General features: G+C 39.6%; 1 protein-coding gene across 2 annotated transcripts in view; it reads right to left on the bottom strand.

Annotated features, from left to right (window-relative positions):
* Positions 1–18879, bottom strand: part of MTMR10 (myotubularin related protein 10) — a 35565-nt gene that overhangs the window by 4618 nt on the left and 12068 nt on the right. For both annotated transcript variants that reach the window (XM_021554261.3, XM_085588674.1), the window contains 13 exons: positions 17401–17537; positions 16240–16312; positions 15057–15199; positions 8423–8513; positions 5885–6059; positions 5357–5444; positions 5109–5197; positions 4013–4143; positions 3818–3887; positions 3574–3644; positions 2560–2729; positions 1132–1302; positions 117–299 (listed from right to left, as the gene is read on the bottom strand). In XM_021554261.3, the coding sequence (XP_021409936.1) occupies positions 117–299; positions 1132–1302; positions 2560–2729; positions 3574–3644; positions 3818–3887; positions 4013–4143; positions 5109–5197; positions 5357–5444; positions 5885–6059; positions 8423–8513; positions 15057–15199; positions 16240–16312; positions 17401–17537 (1592 nt within the window). The remainder of the gene's footprint in view (positions 1–116; positions 300–1131; positions 1303–2559; positions 2730–3573; positions 3645–3817; positions 3888–4012; positions 4144–5108; positions 5198–5356; positions 5445–5884; positions 6060–8422; positions 8514–15056; positions 15200–16239; positions 16313–17400; positions 17538–18879) is intronic.

The raw sequence follows: 18879 nt of genomic DNA, 5'->3' as shown, positions 1-18879 counted from the left end.
TTAGGAAGCCAAGACAACAAAGGCTCCTACTGCTAATGCAAGGGCACCTGCAGCCTCCCCAGCGCGATCCCCGAGTGTGAGCACAGCCTCAGCCCCAGGCACAGCCCCCCAGTTACCTTGGAGCGCTTGAAGGACCGCAGGGCCCCGTTGTGCACGCTGGGCGCGCTCTTCCCGATGTACAGCGGGTTGTGGAACAGCAGCCGGTCCCGGCTCGTGAACTGAAGAGACCAGTCCCAAACACACGGAAACCTGAGGCCTTTCTCATCACCCAGCTGGATGTTTTTGCTTATAGCAAATTCCTGCAAGAAGTTAACATTCAGGCAGATGAAAATCAAAGAAAATTGGCTTCTTCGTGAATCTTAAAACCAGCATGTAACTATCAGGCAAAGAGGAGCAGGGCAGCACAACAGAGCAGCAAGACAGCTAAAAAAAGCAGTTGCTCTGCATTTGTGCAGTTACTTTTCCATTCTACCACATTGTTTGTTGGCTTACTCTTAACCCCCAGACTGGCATCTAGAGAATTCACCAATAATCCCTCAATGTTCTACTTCTTTGTAAAGTTGCTACCTATTACTTTAAAGGGAAAATATTTAATGAAATAAGTAAGTTTCACTTTTATCAGCCATCAAATGTTTTCTACACACAGTTCTTATAAGCTTGTTTTCAAATTTAAGTGTTCAGTTTTCTAAATGCCTCCATTGTGCATTACTGTTGGAACTTTATGCAGCATCTTCAATTTTTTCAACTATTTAACAATTATATCAAGAGATTTCAAAGTTCGCCTGAAGCGTGAAATTCTATTTATTGCCTGTCATTCTACTTTCTGAATTCCAGATACAGATTTGCTTCCTAGAGGAATACAAATAACAATGTAGAGCTGCAACATTTTCCTAGGCAAAAAAACCCCAAATAAATTAAATAGACTTTCTTCTTGAATAGTTAGTCACTGTCTCTGCACAGATCACCTGAAAGTCATTATGACTGTATTCACCTGGGGACCTGAGTGTTTTGGCCCAAACAGAGTATGACAATTGGAAGGACACATAGGAAGCATTTAACTGGGATGCTGTTATTTCCAGGGGCAGGCTGCAGTCTCCTGCTGGACAAGCAGGGGCAGCCCCTCCTACTCACAGTGCTTTCCTTGACTCGCTGGTGAGGGCAGTTGAAGAGGAAGGTGCCGAACAAGGAGATGCGGGCGCTGTCGTACAGGACGGTCAGGTACACCTCCGAGAACTCGAAGGCTGCTGGGTATTGTTCCAGCAGCTGCCAAACGCAGTCAAGGAACATCAAGAACAAAGGAGACTGGGAAAAGAAACAAGGAATTATCAGATTTAATATAAGCTTTTCCCAAATCATACCCATTTCTTTGCAGTTTTGGTTTTTGGTTGTACCATTGGTACATTACGCAACTATAGGGTAAGCTATTTAGTCTTGCATATCTCATGATTCTATGCAGTTGTGACACTCTATATTCCTGTTTAGCCACTTCTTTCTCAGCACTACCTTTGCATAGCTTTTCCTTCTGTGTAAAAACTTCTTTCCTGGGCTCCCCTTATACTCATGCAGCTGTAAAAATCTTTTCTGCCATCTATATGTCCCTCATAATTTCCAAATTAGTGCTTGTATGAGCCTTCCTTGCCACTTGGCCTTGTTTTTACAGTGTATTTTCTTCCTTGTTTGAAATTACTGGAGAGCTTATGATTCAGCCATGCTAATTTCTCACTACATTTTTTATTTCTTTTCCATAGCAGCCCATGAATTGCAAAAGTATAAACCATCATTTATGTAAAGCTTTAGAAATATTTTCCCCTTCCCATTTTCACTCTTCAATATATCCTTTCCTAGGGCCAAAATAGCTGCTTTTCATTATTTCCCTCTTGGCTATCTCATTTCTTTATCCCTTTATGCATTTTCTCCACTTGGTGCTCAGTGTCCTCAGTTTATCTGGGGATGTTCCTATTCTGTGACTCTGGGCACTGTCCCTGAAAAATGTTCCTAACCTGGGTCCTCCATGCTTCCACCTGCAGTTAGCAGCCCCTCCTTTGCCAGGAAGAGGCCAAACAAGAGCTGGCAGCACTGGAAGCCGAGCCCTGTGCTCCCCTCCTGGCAGCCCTGGCAGCTCGTGCAGCTGCAGGGCTTCTGCAGCAGCTGCCTGCTCTGAAAGCACTGCTGGGAGTAACACCCCAGCCACGGAAACAGGGACTGGTAAAGCACACAGCAGAGCTACCCCCTCCAACCCCACTCCTCACCTCCTTTGGTTTCAGTTTGAAACGTGACTGTGCTAGTGTTTGTAGCAGTGAGATGCATTCATGTATAACCATGAAGCAACATCAAAACTCATTGGATTGCACCTGGTATTTTGCTGATTTTCACACGGCTACAGAGGGTAAAGAAAAAACATCTCTACCCTGGAAAAATGCTTACTTCCTCTGATACTGTTATATAATGATATTTGAAAGCATTAAAACATATTTTTACTTTTATATTTCTGTACAAATACATGTTCAGGATGATATCAAGCAGATACTGTGATCACATACAAATACAATTAATTTTTACCTCTTTGTCAGATCTCTTTAAGTGGTTACACCTATCTAAAAATTGATATCCTGCCATGACCCATTCCTTCTGTATTAGGCTTTGAAATCCAACAATTGTTCGAAAATAGGGATCCAGCATGACTTGAATGAGAGAAGCAGCAAGACAGCTCAGGTCCCGTCCCTCCTCCTCTGCAAGTAACATACAGAAAGTACAGAATACATAAGGCAAATGCACATGTACAGAATTAGATTTCAAATAACAAAAAGTTGCAACTAGATTTCTCATGTTTTTCTTAGAATTTCCTTTAAAATATACTTTTAGCTGTTTTAATTATTCTCATAATTAAAAAAAAAAACTAGAAGAAAATCACAATTCTCTTTTTTTAAACTGAGATTCATACTATAGAGAAAGGGTTCCTGCAGTATCCAGCACAGCAGTGCATTCATCAAGAACAAATACACACCCAGCTGCCTAGTACTTAAAGCAAGGTGTGCTGAGGAAGAGAATGTTCACGCTGCTAGAAATTTTCAACATTTTTCCACCCTGAAGCAATTTTTGGAAGGCCATTACATGTGGACAGTGGATATACCAGCTGAACAGGTCTTGTAAAAACTACAGAAATTACAGATATGAGCAAGTTTTTCACTGTCTTCTCTGAAATACCTATTTGCACAGACACAAGGTGTGGGCACTGAATGAAATACCTTTGTCTGCAGAACCTCTGAATTAAACTGATACTGCTTGTGCAGGGACTATGAGCCAAATTAACACAGTACAAAGGTTCACACTAAGGTTTTGATTCTATCATCATTATCAGAATAAAACCCACAAAGACTCAAAGCAAAATATTCCTTTGAAGCTAAGGACTATACCACATGACAAAATTATTTTCCCTTCTAGTTCCCCAAATGCCTGAGATCTTCAGAATGCATGTGGCTTATGTATAAAGATTACAGTTAATTTTATCTAAATCTGTTTGTCTACATTATCACAGTAATGAAATTAATTACAGCATGCTTTGTGTTCTATTACCTTGTAGAACTACAGAAACGTGCTTACACTCCATCATGTAGACAAGCTCAGCAGAATGCTTAAGAAAGACTCTAGACAGGAAAAGAAAGTGATTTAACAGTTAACAGAAATTCACATTCTACAAGAAAAAGATTTGGGTTATCTGTATTTACCTAACTTACATATTAAAACAAAGAATCCTTCAAATGATGCACTGCTCATTTTTGCACATTCCATTGAACATCATTTTATTAATGGTACCAACCTAATGTACTCTAACCAGCGAGTGTTTTCCAGTGAGGACAGCCACTTCTCTTCAGTTTCATCAAAAGGGTCTGCAACAGGGACAGTAATTACATTGCAGAACAACTTCCAGTAACAGTCCCTGTCAGCCAGGCTGATTGGAATTCACTGCATGACAGGAAAACAACCCCCACAGAAGAAGGAAAGCTCAGCATACCATCGACACAGAGCTGCTTGAGTTTGTTGTGTGCAGCCTGGATTTCCTGGATGTTGGGGAGACACTTGTCCAGGTCAGATTTGTAAACATCACTTCTCAGGGGATGGCTTCGAGTTATGGCATTACAAATCCTGCAGGAGAAGAATCAGCAGGTTTATTGTTGGAGAAAAAAGAAATAGTCTTTCAAGAAACCTGACACTGTCTAACTGCAAACAATCAAACCCACATAAAAGATGCACCTCATTTGAAAAAAAATTTACTGGGTCATATTCAGGAGATACATTGCTCCTGCCATAAAGCTACTGACTCAAACATTTTTGGTGTCTGCTAATTACTGAACATAAAAAATGGAAATGTTTTAATGGATCATTAAAACATCACATTTGAGAAATGAAATCTGATGCTGACTGACACTTAAATAACTCTATTCAGTTTTTGGTTTTCCATCATTTTTAGTAAGACTTACCTAAGTTAAATGAAGAGAACATATTTAAAGCTTATGAAGTCAGGAAATCTGACAGGGTTTCAACTAAAACACAGAGCTCCAGCCTAACACACAATGCAGGTGTGTTACAAAAAAAAATCACACTACAAATTAAACCAAAAAACAAAACTCACTAAGCTTGTAAACTACCTACACAAGGCATCAAATGCCTTCAGTCTTTCATTAAGGACAGTGTATGACAAATATTTCACAGAAATATCACATGCATTATGATACCAATTCTATTGAATTGTATTTCCCAACACCACAAATGAACGGTTTGTTTTAATGTCTTGTTGAAGGAGGTAAGAAAATCTCCACCAATGTAAGCTAGTAAATCTGATCCTTTTATCAATAAATTCTGTCTTCTGAATGATTAGCCCCCTAATAAATAAACATACCTTAAAACCTGTAAAGTTACTCAGTATATGAAAATGGAATGGCCTTGAATAAAAATTGTGCCTGAACCAGAACCAGAGAACAATCTCTCCAAAGTTCACACACTACAACACTGTGGAGTCACACAGGGTCACCTCTATTGCCACCCAGTGCTGTGTCACAGTCCCCACTGTGTTACCCTGACCCTCTGAAGAGTGACACTGAATCATTTACCTTTGATCAATTCTTCGCTGCTGCAACACATCTTTAATGTTGGCCATTCTCACAAGGGCGCTCCCGTTTGGGTGATTCCAGGACCATAACTAACATGGGGGAAAAACACAAGAAACAACAAAATTGTGCAGGTTAGAGCTATTCTGTACAAATTTTTTCTTTAATGTTATGCACAGAACTCTGTTAATTGAGTAAGTTGAGTACTGTGCAATGACCAGGAGCAGTACCAGAACAAAGAGGACACTTACTGGCATTCGCCTCCCGATGAAGGAGTAGGAGTACAGCTTCAGGTCTTGATCTGCTAAGGAAGACGGAACCACAAAATATTCTGGAAGGCTTTTGAAAAAAAAAAAAAACATGATAAAAAAGGTTACCTTTTCCTGTGTTTTTTACCATCTCCCGTCTTGCTGCAGGGCTGTGTCACCAGCTCAGTGAGGCTGTCCCAGAGCAGTCCCTGGGTGTGGCTCCCACTGCCCCGTGTGAGAACAGCACAGCCCCAAAGATGCCAGTGAGAAACTGCACGGCCCATATGGAATTACAGAAGCACCAAAGCAATGGATGCCAAAACAAGACATTTCCTTTAAGGATAAGACATTTCCTTTGGGGACATGACATTTCCTTCAGGGACAAGACCTGCAGCATCTTTCCTCTGGGGGCCTCTCCAGAGAGCAGCACAATTAAGAGGTGCAGTGCACAGGTGGGTGTGACAGAGGCTGTGGGACACACAGGACAAGACAGCCCAATTCCCTCCTGCTGGTGTCCCAAGAGCCACTTACCAAGTGGAGATCATATAACCTTCATTGACTGAGCACACTCTCCACTCAGATGCACCTGTCCTTTTGATTTCTCTATCCCAATCCGAGTAAGTTTCAAACAAAGGGGTCTGCTGACCACTGGCACTGCTGATGCCACCGCCACCACCTCCTGGGTCTATGCCATTCACCTTCTTTGCTAGGAAAAGGAAAGTCATCAATGCCCATTAAAAAAAAGAAATAAAAATCAAACTCTTCACCTTCCTAATTACAAAAATAAGCCATTAGCAACAGGACTAGTATTATCTATACTACCTACTATTGTATTACAAGAAAGCAGTGATTTAATGGTAGCTTGATGATACATGAAGATGTCAATGTATTTTTTCCCTGCAATTTCATTTGAAAAGCAACATAAAACTTGCCTGCTGTGCTGCTTGACAGAAGCCAAAGCAAACTCATACTCATGAATAAAAGTTATCTTCAGTCACAGGCTTTCTTTCTTCAATATGCCAAAGTTTGCAACATTTTAAAAACATGAACCCTTTATTGTCTACCCATTAATAGCAACTATGTCAAGAAAGCAAAATAAAACTTATATAATTTCAGAAAATTTAAGTGACTGCTGTATTAACAGCAAATAAAAGAAATGGAAGGCCATGTTAAAATATTGGGGTTTCTATATAGATTTATATCCACACAAAAAGAATGCCTGTCATTTTATGTTTAGGGACCAGGAGCTTAGAGAGGCTGTTATTATACAGAAGGATCTCCTTTGCTGGTCATTCTTTAGATGCCAAGGGGACAGTCAGCTGTGTCAAAAAGAAATTACATTTTGGTTTTTGACACTTGAAGTACATTTTTAGATGGAAATAGAATAAACTGAAATTGAGGCCTGTTACCGCCCCCATGAAAGCTCTGAGCCTCAGCAAGAGCCTGCCCAAAGGAAACACGACAGTGTCACAGCTCTTCTGACATCCCATAACCTGTGTGATTTGTGCTTTCTGTATCTATCAACTTCATTCTTGCACTGACACTTTGACTACTTAGGATTTTCAGAAGAAAACAGGACTAAAATCAGACTGAAGTAGTTCTTCAAAGATGGTAAACAAAGAGATACAATAATTACAAAAAAAAGGTCAATTTTTCTGTTTAATGGCAGGATATGTAACTATCAAATATAGCCTGGGGAAAAGAACAATGTACACATACACCAGAAAAATGCAGGCTGTTTATGTTCCCCAGGAAGCACAAAGACAGCATTTCACCTTTTACTTTACTGAGAGTAGCAGGGAGAGAGAGTCATTAAACAGCACTGGAATTGCAAGAGCAAAGCCAGATATCTATGGGACAAACACCAGGGTTGACAACAACAAGAACACCCCAACACCACCCAAAAGAATTTCATATTCTCTTAGGAACTGCAGCAGAACAACTCTCCTTTGCCATTCTGGTCTGCTGCTCCAGAGGAACATTTTTACCCACCTTATGTAATTCTTCCACTAGGTATTTCTCCATATAGCAAATGGTATTTTAAAGAGAGAGTAAAGGCAACTCTGTAATAGCCTAACATTTTATTGCAATTTTATCTGAAAATTGGCTTCCTCCCTAGTACTTTGTAACATGAAAATACATGGACCTTAATCATTGCCCAAGCTTTATGAGGTAAGAAATTCCATGTGTAATTGTGTGTGCAACATAATCACATGCACACTAATTCTTGTGCATGCACAGGGCAGTCATAGGCGCACCTGGATGAAAACCATCCATTGTTTTCCAAATTTGAAGGCCTGATCTCGTAATTCCATAAGGTTCATGTTTTGTAACAGGCAGATCAGTGGTTTCTAGTGCCAGCTGCTGAGTTCAGATCTCAGTACACAGCTCTGCAGCAGCAGCACGCTCTGTGGGGAGGCTTTCACCCTACAACTGCTGGCTCTCAGCTGTGGCTGGGCTGGGGAACACTCAGCAGTGACCGCACAGCATCACGCTAGAAATCGCGTTCCAAAGGCATCTTTGCAGGCTTACCTAACTGACAAGGTTCAGTTGGAGATTGGCCTTGAGCAGAGAGGGTGTGCTCCAACTCAGCAGGGGTGGTGGAGGTTTTGAGTGGTAAGAACTGCCTAGTAAGCCTCTAGGAAAGAAGGTATGGAGTCCCAAGTTGCACAAATCCTCCTGCAATACCACCAGAAGAGAAACTTATTCCCAAAAGAAGGGCAGGTGAGTGAGCCTGCCTGATGGGACATTCACTGGGTACCCAGAGTACCAACAGAGACATACAACAGGAGGATGGAAGTGTGAACTGAGAAACAGGAGTATTCATACTGGCACAGTTTGGCTTTGTTTCAGACAGGAAAGACATTTCTTTGGATTTTGGTCATTAATGTCTACCCCAATGAATGACTTATAGCCACAAGTAAGATGCTGGGTGCAGAACAAGCCGATTTTGTTACCCTTGGAGAAAGCCTCAAATGCTTTTTGCCACTGCTTCTGGACAGAAGTCTTACTAAAAATACGTATTACAAAACAGGAAAAAAAGCACAGTTCAAGTACTTTCATCCTTACCTGGATTATGATATATTTCTCCAACATACTCAAATGCAAAGAGAAGCTGAAGATCCGTTGGCTGAGAATAATGAGCTATTGCAAGGCACACCTAGGAAAGAGACATTTATTACTGTTATTTATAGATCTATATAGACAAAAAATTATTGCCTTTAATTGTAAGAATGTCAAATATGCAGAGCTGTGAAAAAATTAAAAATCAGTCTTTTCATATTTTCTTTAATGAAAGGAGTACTACTTATCAGTCCAGCAGAAGAACCTAAGAGCATGCAGGGTCAGCTCAAAAGGTCCAACCTAGCACTGTTCTGACAGCAGCCAGCAATCAGTGCTTAGGGAAGAGGGGAAAGACACAGAAACAACATAATGGAATTTTACCAGGACAATTTTGAACAACTAACAGTTCAGGCATGTCCTGAACTAAAATCTGGCATCAGTATTTAACAGCATTTGACAGATATTTTGGCTACAAAGTTGTCAGGTGGGGCAGGAGGTTTTTCACGTGTGACTTTCTTGAAAAAAATCTTATTGGTTCTTTCCCTAAGATTCTTAAAATTGTAAGAGTGCAGCACATGATTTAGGATTAGATCCTAGACTTAAAATTTCATCAAGCATTTCTAGTCTCTGTCTCTTTGAATGTAGATATTCTCTAATAAATACAAAAGATTTGACAAAACACCTAATGTCTAGAAGAATCAAATTCAGGAAGGAAAAAAGTATCACACAGAGATTGGTGCTTCAAATTTCAGCACCAATCTCTATGTGAATTTCAGGACATGAATGGAGTTTTTAACTTTGTCCTCTTCCCTCAGTATTTGCTTCTGCATTTTACTAAATGTTACCTTTTAACCAGGGACTAAGTCCAAATTCTTATAACCTAATTTTTTTTTCTATTTTCCCAACTCTTCATATTTAGAAAAACATTTACAAAATTTATTCAGAATTTAGCAGTTTTTAATATTCTTTTTGAAAAAAAAATCCTGTGCATCCAATAAATTGTTTTATTTTTATGAAGGAAAGTATCTTTATTGTGATAGGCATAACAGAAAGATTTGCACCACAGAACTGAAGAACTGCCAGTGCTGACAGCACTGGGCAACAGAACAAAGCTCAAGAGCTCAGTTATGCTGAGATCTGCCTAGAGAAAGTTGCTGTATTTTTTTTTGTTTGTTTGTTTGTATGCAACATTCCTGGTTATAGAACCTTTACTATGTTTTTTATATACTTTGACTTTTAATGGAGACAGTCCTCATTATTTATAAAACCAGTAATGACAGTAGACTAACTTGAGCTGAAAATGTTGTTTCACAAACATTCAACAAAAAAATTCCAGTTGAGTCTTAGTACAACAGTTTCTTTAACTGCTCTCCCCACTCTTTCTGTTCCACAATGAAACTGCAAAGGAAAATAGAGGACAGAACACTCCAGGGGTGACAGCCCCTCAAAACACCCAAACAGTACAAGTGTCCCTGGAAAACAGTACAGCAGACTTTGCTAATGAACACTTACAAACTCATTTCCAGGATTTGATAAAAATTTTAATGACATAGTTGGAAGCCACGTACATTTTACTGAATCTTGTGATTTCAGTGTGTGAACCAAAGCAGAAGAAGCCAGCTATATTCAACAATATTTGGCCACTTCTAACACATTACTTCTGGCTATATAAATCTGTGTATATGCACATTTTGACTTCCATTTTTCTATGTAGCTTTCCACTACAGTAACTGATTCTAGCAGAGCTACTCCTCATCTTCATTTATGGAGTGAAAGTTGAAAGCCTTTTAGTATGCTAATCTACTCTCAAGGCTTCAGGACAAACTGCAGAAAAAAAATTCCATTGTGCTGCCAAATAACACAACAGGAATACAGTAAAATCTATTTTTAAATAGGCAGCAGCTGAAATCCCTGTCATTTGCTTGCCACATTTGAAAAAGGGAGTATGTGTGTGCTGTGAGAAGAGGGATAAAATACTGGGGGGGGAAGGAGGGTGGGTGGGAAGGATAGTAACCATCCAGATCCAGTTCTACACAAAAAAATGAGACCATAGTTGTGCTTTTAAATAAAACAAGAGCTGGAAAACGCTCTGGGTGTTCCACAGAATAAATGTAACTCACACCATGGGTGAAACAGTCCACCCAAAGGTTCAGGACATCAATTTCTCTTATTTTAAAAAGTGATAGAATTTATCCTGCTACTCTATTTTTACATTTTGGAAAAATTCCACTCATAGATACACTATGCAAGTACTAAAGACATACTAATTTTCTGTTTATTCCTCACTAAATCCCCATAATAGCTTTATTGTCTCAGAGATTCAGAAGACAAGCACATTCCACAGATCTCAGCAGATTACGGCCATAAGTAGAACGCTCTAAATTGGAAGACAAGCATGTTTTACAGGAAGCGTTCTCATATCAAACTCAAAAATGTTTGGTATTCTTGCCAATTTACAATTGTGTAAAGCTAAAGATATTTAGGCTCAGACAAATAAGAAGAGAATAGGCTGCTTGTTGGAAAGTTCATTTATTAAAAGCAATAAACACAATGGCTGTAGCTATTTCACAGTACAAAAGCCATTTCCCTATGTCAGTGTCCCCTGTTCAACCCCTATCTGAGAAAAATAAAGGATAGTTTCAGGGCACACCCTTCTCTTCAACAGGAATTTTACCAAGGGCAAGAGTTTCAAAGTATTGCTTATGCTCTTGCAGAAGAGTTGTGAAAATAATTTCAGATGTGCTAAGTTAGCATAGCCCTGGATTTTCCCTCCTTCCTTAAGCCAGGCTACCTGGCTTATGAATGCTCTGGAAAGATACTGTTTTCCATTGCTACTGCAATTCCTATCCCAAGCAGACACCTGTGGTAGAAAGTCAGACAAGCAGGACTACTTTAAGTCCCACAAACAGGTTTTGTTCATTTTCCTAGGCTAAAAAACCTATTGGGAAAATAAGCATCCAGCATGAGGAAATTTTTAAAAATTCATCTGTATTTTTAAAAATAACTTTAACCTTTCCTCAGGGAAGTAGTGGCTGTGCCATCCCTGAAGTGTTTAAGACCAGGACAGGGCTTTGAAAAACCTGGTGTAGTGGAAGATGTCCCTGCCCAGGGCAGGGGGGTGGAATGAGGTGAGCTTTAAGGGTCCTTCCAAGCCAAACCATTCTGATCCTGTGATTCTGTAAGTTCACTTCTAAAACAAGTTTTCTTCATCCCCTTCAAAGACAGTATCTTGTGCATTGCCAATGCCTTAAAACAGTACCAATTTTGTGATCTGTATGAACAATTAGAACAAGGTAATAGAGTTGGGCAGGCAGGAGGAACACATTAGAAAGGGTCAGGACAGTTTGTCGAGTTTCATACTATTGTTCATAACAATTAGGGAAAAAAATGCTCCCCTCCATCCCAAGTGTTATGACGTAGGAAAAGCTACTTTTGATTAGACAGGAAACAAGATTTGAGATAAAAATTTTTCCTTCTGTTTTGATTGAGCATGTGATTCTGAAATGACTCTCATTCAAAAAAGCTTCCTGAAGAAGAGTGTTGCAGAAGAGAAAGGGATGAGAAAATTGAGATATACTCATGAAGGCACAGGCTGTGTGCCAGCCTAGGGCACTCCCAAAATCTATATGCACAGTGAAGCAACACACTGGCCATCACCTAATGCTCAGAAGACCTACAGCCTCACCTTTTCATACATTTTATTTTCTCAGTCTAATGTCCAATACTGCAGTGCCTAAAAAAATAGCACGAGTTTTCAGTTTAACTGTTTGCTGTCATTTTTGGAACAAAATAATTCTTTTCCTCCAAGGAACGTGAAATGCTTCTTTTTTTGCACTGCCTAACTTAAGACTTCCCCAACTTACTTACCCTTGCTTCCCCATCCTCCACTTCCTCCCACACCCATCTGGCTTTCCTTCCTTTGGAGACTCTATCGCTTTATTTTAGAGACAAAACAAAATTAAATTGCTAAACAGTAGTGAGTGCAAATTTCCATTCCTTCTATTTTTCCTTAAATCTTGTTTCCCAAATATCCACTAATAAAAATGAGGAAGAAAATATTTACCTGGCTGACTAATGCTGAGACAGTATTTTATTAGCATGTATTGGCTGCAATAAGTACTGAGGTTGTTTTTCTAACAGAACTGCTTTTTAAGCGTCTCTATAATAGTTTACCTGAAAAAAAATGAATGTGTTCTTACAATGTTTCTGCATAAAGGCAAAGAAAAAGACCTCTGAAAGTTCTGCCAATGGTACCCATGCGTCTACATGTAGTCAAGTCTGGCAGTTTGTTCACATCAGAAGCCTGCTTTCAAACTTGGATCCTTCTTTTCACAGCATCCAAAGAGATCCTTGGAAAGAAGATCTTTCTGGACTCCTCAAAGAGAGACTTGGAATAATCTCTATTCTAGTAAGGCAGCTTAATTAGTTATTGCCCCTTGTTCAGCAAACAGGGGCACTTCCTTAGGAACAGATTACACTCTCTTTGCCAACACCAATTTATGTCACTGGCTGCTGCTGAGTATTTCCAGTACATGCAAGGAACTATGCTTGAAACAAATTCCTTAACTGCATAAAGTTAGCATCTGTTGTCCTTCTAACTCTTCCATATATTTAAAGCTCATTTTGAAACATGAATTGCCATGCAGGCCCCTCCATCCAGAACCCCAATTCCATGGTCCGTCCTTTCCTATGGCACTGTCCCAGTCAGACAGCAATGCACCCTCAGCCCAAGAGCAGGCTTCCCCTCACATCAGAACTCAGGTACACTTTAAGTCTTGGTCTTCCCTACAAAAGTTATGCACATACAGTTATTTCCAAGTAGACACCTACCAAATTTTCTCGTACAAACAGTTGGATGTAAATATAGATTAAAGAGGCCCTTCAGAACTTTAAGGAGGCCTGATCACTGTCTTCTGTTTTTAAACACCAAGACAACCTTGCTAATATGTACTACCTGAAGGGCAGAAACAGAAGCCAGATAAAATCTTTCCATATGGTGGTGCCAAGATGCCATTTAAATGTCAGAAAGAACAAAACAACCCCATTCAATATGCCATGTAAGACCACTCAGATGTGTTCACCAGCATTCCAAAATAATTTAAGCAAAATCCTGATACAGGAGAACTCATCTAGGGATCTCATGGTTCTATACATTTATATTTTAATGCTAATAGAAGAATGTTATTATGGAAACATTAGATTAGCTGAACCTGATCTCCCTTCAGTAAAAGTGCTTCGGTGCTACACCCACACAAAGCTGCAGTAACCTACCTGATGCATCGAAACTGCAACAGTAACCACACAGCTGATATTTATACAAGTTTTCTTCCTCTCCACTGAGCACATTCTGGTATTTGAAAATGGTAGTTGTTACACTTTTGGTCACCACCAGCACAAATCTACAGCCACAGAGGCTCTGGCTCTCTAGACCTGGCTGTTCTTCCTATCAGAAGAAACCACCTAAGACCATGTAATTATAAATACCTAACATAAAGGCCTTCATAAAATGGTTTCACTGTTTGCTCTTGCATAAGAAAAGCAGCACAGAGAATGTTAATGAGATGCTGAGTTTATTCTCTTCTCTGGGCTAATCACTCTCTTTTGCTGTGACAGCCAATTAAAAACAGTTGCTGTAAAGATACTGCAGGAGATGGCTGCTCCAGGGGGATTTTGGAGAAGCTGTGCAAGGGAATGACTGCGAAAGGAGTGCCAAACTTGGAAGGTTCCAACCAGCACAGGCAGCAGGCAAGGGGGCAGCCAGAACGGGCAAGGCCAGAGCAGGGTGGTTCATGACGAGGAGGGTGAAGGGGCTGAGCCGGCTCAGCAGCTCTCGGTCAGCAACCGCACACAGACTCAGGCCTGGGCAGATGGTCCTTGGGACTTATGGGGCTAAACTCAGACCTGATCCTGCTGAGAAGGGGGATTGTTAAGCTCTGAGAGCAAAGCGGGTCACTCCTTACGAAACGCCGCAGTGCCGGGCTCGGTGCCGCGGGGCTCGGGGCACCGGCAGCAGGGCGCTCCCGGCCGGCGCCGCTCACCCGGGCCCCGCTGCTGCGCCCGGAGCTGCGGCCACCCGGGCACGGAGCCCAGGAACTCCTCCTGCCGACAGGCGGACGAGTCTTTGCTAACAAAATGTTCATGTACATTGGACAAAGGGGTGATTCCAAGAGCTGTGTGACACCATTAAGGAGATCCATAAGGAGTACACTCAACCTCCGGGTAAATTAAGCTTATGACTTTCAGAAAATATATCAAAGCTTGAAACATTTTCCATAAAAATGCAAACATCTGTTGCACAGCTGCAATGCAACATTCTGACTTAGTCCTTAAAAAGATTTATTAAATAAATTAATAACTTCTAAAAGTACAACAGATATGACAAGAAATACTGGTTTATCTTATATGATACTGAACAGTTAATACATCACAATAAATATTTTCCCCTAATAGATTTGACTCCAAATGTCTAGATATTCTCCTGTAACTGAATGTGAATAATCTGCAATTCTTCCCCCCACTTCTCTATCAAAACATAATAATATAAAATGTTCTTATCAGCATAGCTATTGCTACTTATAATGACTACAAGGCAGTGTTGGGGGCCGCGCCAAGGCAGAAATTTATAACCAGATAATAATACCTTTTTTGCACTTTCAGGACCTGCTTCATCAAAACGAAATCTGACAATACGGAAGTCTTTGCAATAAATTATTAATTCCGTTGGGTTAAATTTCAGTTTTTGGTTGGGACCAAGGACCTTCTGCTTCCTCTTGGTGTCATTCACTGCAAAGAAGAGAAAGTTATTCAACTGTGTTCTGTAAGGAAACACAAGATTGGCTCAAACAGACAACAGTAATGCTGCTGCCAGAAGGTTTTTATTTATTGGCACACTTGGATTCAGGTAGAAAATCTGTTGATTCCTGTTAGTAAAAGCTTATGTTTCACTAAAATTAGGGTAAATCTCATGTTTTAGAAAAGGGGTAACAAATGTGGGCCAGTGCAAGACAATGTAACAGGTCAATAGCACCTCTTTGTTGTAAAAAAAACAATAGTATTTCTTCATCATGTTCTTCCTCAGAAACACAGTAATCTTTTCACAGTGATTACAAACAACTTTGGGCATTGAAAACTTATAACCAATAATTTAGATTACCTACAGTCAGAAAACTAAGTGTTTAACAGCCCATGCCAAAAACAAAATTTGAAAACTTACCATTTTTATGAAATTTTAAATTACAAGATGAAAAACACACTTAACAAATAATTTAGTCTAAGGAACCCAACAGATCAAAACCTGGATCTCCACAAGAGGTATTTTGTTTCTTATGATTAAGATGTCGACTGCCATTTGCAGATTTTTGGAGATCACCAGCTATTAGCTTGCTAAGAATTAGAGGGGATTGAAAACTACAGCATTTGTCTTGTCAGAAATCTATGTCTAACTGTATAAGCTATTTTTGCAATATAGTGTATTTCAGTGGCAGAGATTCAGATGATTCAATGTAAAAACGTTGCAAACAAAATTCTGTACTGCTAGAACGTGTCTCTCCTACAATACCTGTTGATTCAGTATGGTAGTTACAAATATAAAGACTATAATAAAAAGACCCAACTAAGTCTCCTGCATGGCATGGCATCTCAAGAGTTATTCAGCATTTGAAGCTTTTATCCTAATTTTAAATAAACCAAATACTTGAAATCAGGGAAGATTAATGACATAAAACCTCAAGTGCCAACAATTCTGCAGAACTTAACTGGCAGGAAACAGTTTGGTACTGAATAAGAATAAAGCCTGTCATTATACTCAGCTGTTTTTGACATACCTGTGACAATCTGCTCGATGCATGTGAGTGGGACATCGTGTTCACCAAGGAGGAGGTTTTTATAATGGAATTTCTGAAACACATGAACTCACAGCCATTAATTGCAGTTCTGCAGTTTGCAACCAGATATACAGCACAACTTTGAAGAAACTATGATAAAAATCAGGCATGCCTAGGCTTTTCTGACAGGTACTACCCTTGCCTCTTCCCAGGTAATTAGAGGTTAGAAGCTGCTGAACTGCACACTGAGCAGTTTAGAAACTCCAGTGGAATATGCAAAATAGCCTCCTTATTTGCACTGAATTTACTGAATTAGTATCAAAAATTACTCTTAGAAATTCAATACAATTTGAAGTATTATATATATATATGGAATATAAGAAATCTCCAATTATTATTACTTTTGTAAGCATGGGAAGAAAAAAAATATTAATTCTACTTTCAGAGACAAATTTTGACAACTACTTTGTGTCAAAAATTAACCTTTTGAAGTAGCTCTGGTCAAACTTCCTAACCATTATTGAATAAACATCTATCTACTTTCAGAGCTATAAACATCTTTAGTTAATGGAACATTTCCTTTAAAAGCCCCAGATGGAAGTGCAAAGTCTACTGAAAATAACACAGCTAGTACTTGGATTTCTAGTGTTGTATGCTGTGCTGTTCAAACACTGATCATGGCTTTGAATGTCATGAGCTCTGCTTTGACAAAGCAGAAGAGCTCTTCTCCCCTGTTCCTGTTGTTTCATCCACAATGAATTCTCATTTAATGGTTATTCTGCCCTCCATCAGTAACACCAATAAAACACCACATGGAGAGAGCTTTGCTGATCTGACACTTGTCTGGTCTAAAGGACATTTGCAAACAGCTCCTTCGAGGAGGAATACATCTGTGTATAATTCCTGCTCTGCCTTTTGCAAAACCACTTCCTGGAGAAGCCTCCATACATGGAGGTGAAGGGAGCTGGCTGTACTTCTGTACAACTCTCTTGCTCTTGTTCTGATATGAATGAATGGAACAGCAACAAATTCAGAACAGGACAGTGCAACCTCATCCTGTAACCTGCTTAGAAGGCATCCATTTATATCAGATATGAGACAGACTGTGTGAATAATTTCACTTATCACATTCATGATGTAGCCAAGTGAGCAATAACCAACCTGCAGTGGCATTGGGTCATCTGTAATAAAGGAAATCTTGAAGTTAGTGCAAACCAGCTTGCCCCACAGATCATACTGGCTCGTGTCTGTTGCAACGCACTTTCTCACAAAATTTACTTCATTCACCACAATTTCACCTGAAACAGAAGAAAGGGAGGGGAAAAGAGAAGCCTATATAAATCCTGTAGGTACAACAATTCTAAGTCTGTAGTACCAAGCAACCCCTCTTTACTAGTTTCAAGTTATCCACCTCTTACGGGTAAACATGGAGTTTAACTAACACCACTCCAGGGAAAACAAAAAATTACCATTCCAAAATGAATAATATTGTGCAGTAGTTAAAACCAAACCCAAAACCAACGAAAACTACCAAAAGTAACCTCAAAGAACAAAAACCAAAAGAAACCCCACAAGAAACCCAACTCACAGTCAAACCCAACGAAACCACACACTACTTCCCTTAGATACAGAGATCAAGATCTGCAATTCTCCACTATTAAAAATTCATTGGTTTGAACAACACTGTCCTTTAAACAAGCAAACATTCCCATACTTCATGTAGTATTTGTTTTAAAAACTGAAATTAGTTGGCTATTGTTAAGTACTTCAGAGAATTTTATGAACTTCCTGAATTCAGAATCATTAGGCCACATGATATTTTGCATTTATAAAGACATTTTCAGGTGACTTCAAAAAACTGAACACAAACACATTTCCAACTTTTTACTGTGACTGTCTAATGAAGGAGACATTTTCTGAATTTTCTTCATAAAATAGAAGATCCAAAATAAGAAAAAAAAATTATGCTAATTGGCCTGGCATCAGCTATAAAACAAAAAAAAAGCATATAGCCAAATGAGACTGAGGACCATTTAAAAAGAAAAAGTGAATCACTACACAAAATCATACTTTTCAGTTCCACAGCCAAAATTTCTGAAAACTAAACAGTAACTCTTCCTTCAGTAATCTTAGTAATTCCTTTTATTCCTGTACAGAGCTTTCACTTTTGTCATCAGATCAACCACCTCCTGCTGCTGCTGTCTAACATAAATGGTGTGGGAATACAAGTGTGCTCCAAAAAAAAGTGTAGTTTCATATTGGCTCTGAGATTCTGCTTAGGAGAAACTAAGGACTAAAGAGTGCTGAAGCCTAATTTGCTCGTAATAGGTCTGGCATGTTCAGTCCCAGTTGCCTGAAATGCCATCTGACAGTCATGCTCTGCAAGGAAACAGCAGCTCTTTGGGCAGCTGTGCTGGCAGCAATCAGCTACTGCATGTCCAAGGAGCAGAACCACAGCAGGAATAAATTCCCCATTTATCTCCTCTCTAGAGCAGGTCTTTTTTCAGGTGATGAGCACTGCAGCCAAGTAAGCATACCTTGAAAGGACTGCCTTTAGTGTCCCAGACACTTGAGAGAAATGCAGCTTTTGCTGTCTCCAGGCCCTCCAGCACCTTAGCTATTTCACCCAGCTGTCCTACT

This window comes from Lonchura striata, chromosome 10 (genome assembly GCF_050655825.1).
Source record: "Lonchura striata isolate lonStrDom1 chromosome 10, ASM5065582v1, whole genome shotgun sequence".
Classification (NCBI taxonomy): Eukaryota; Metazoa; Chordata; class Aves; order Passeriformes; family Estrildidae; genus Lonchura; species Lonchura striata.
The sequence above is the reverse complement of the archived record's forward strand: the minus strand, read 5'-3'. Positions and strand labels throughout refer to the sequence as shown.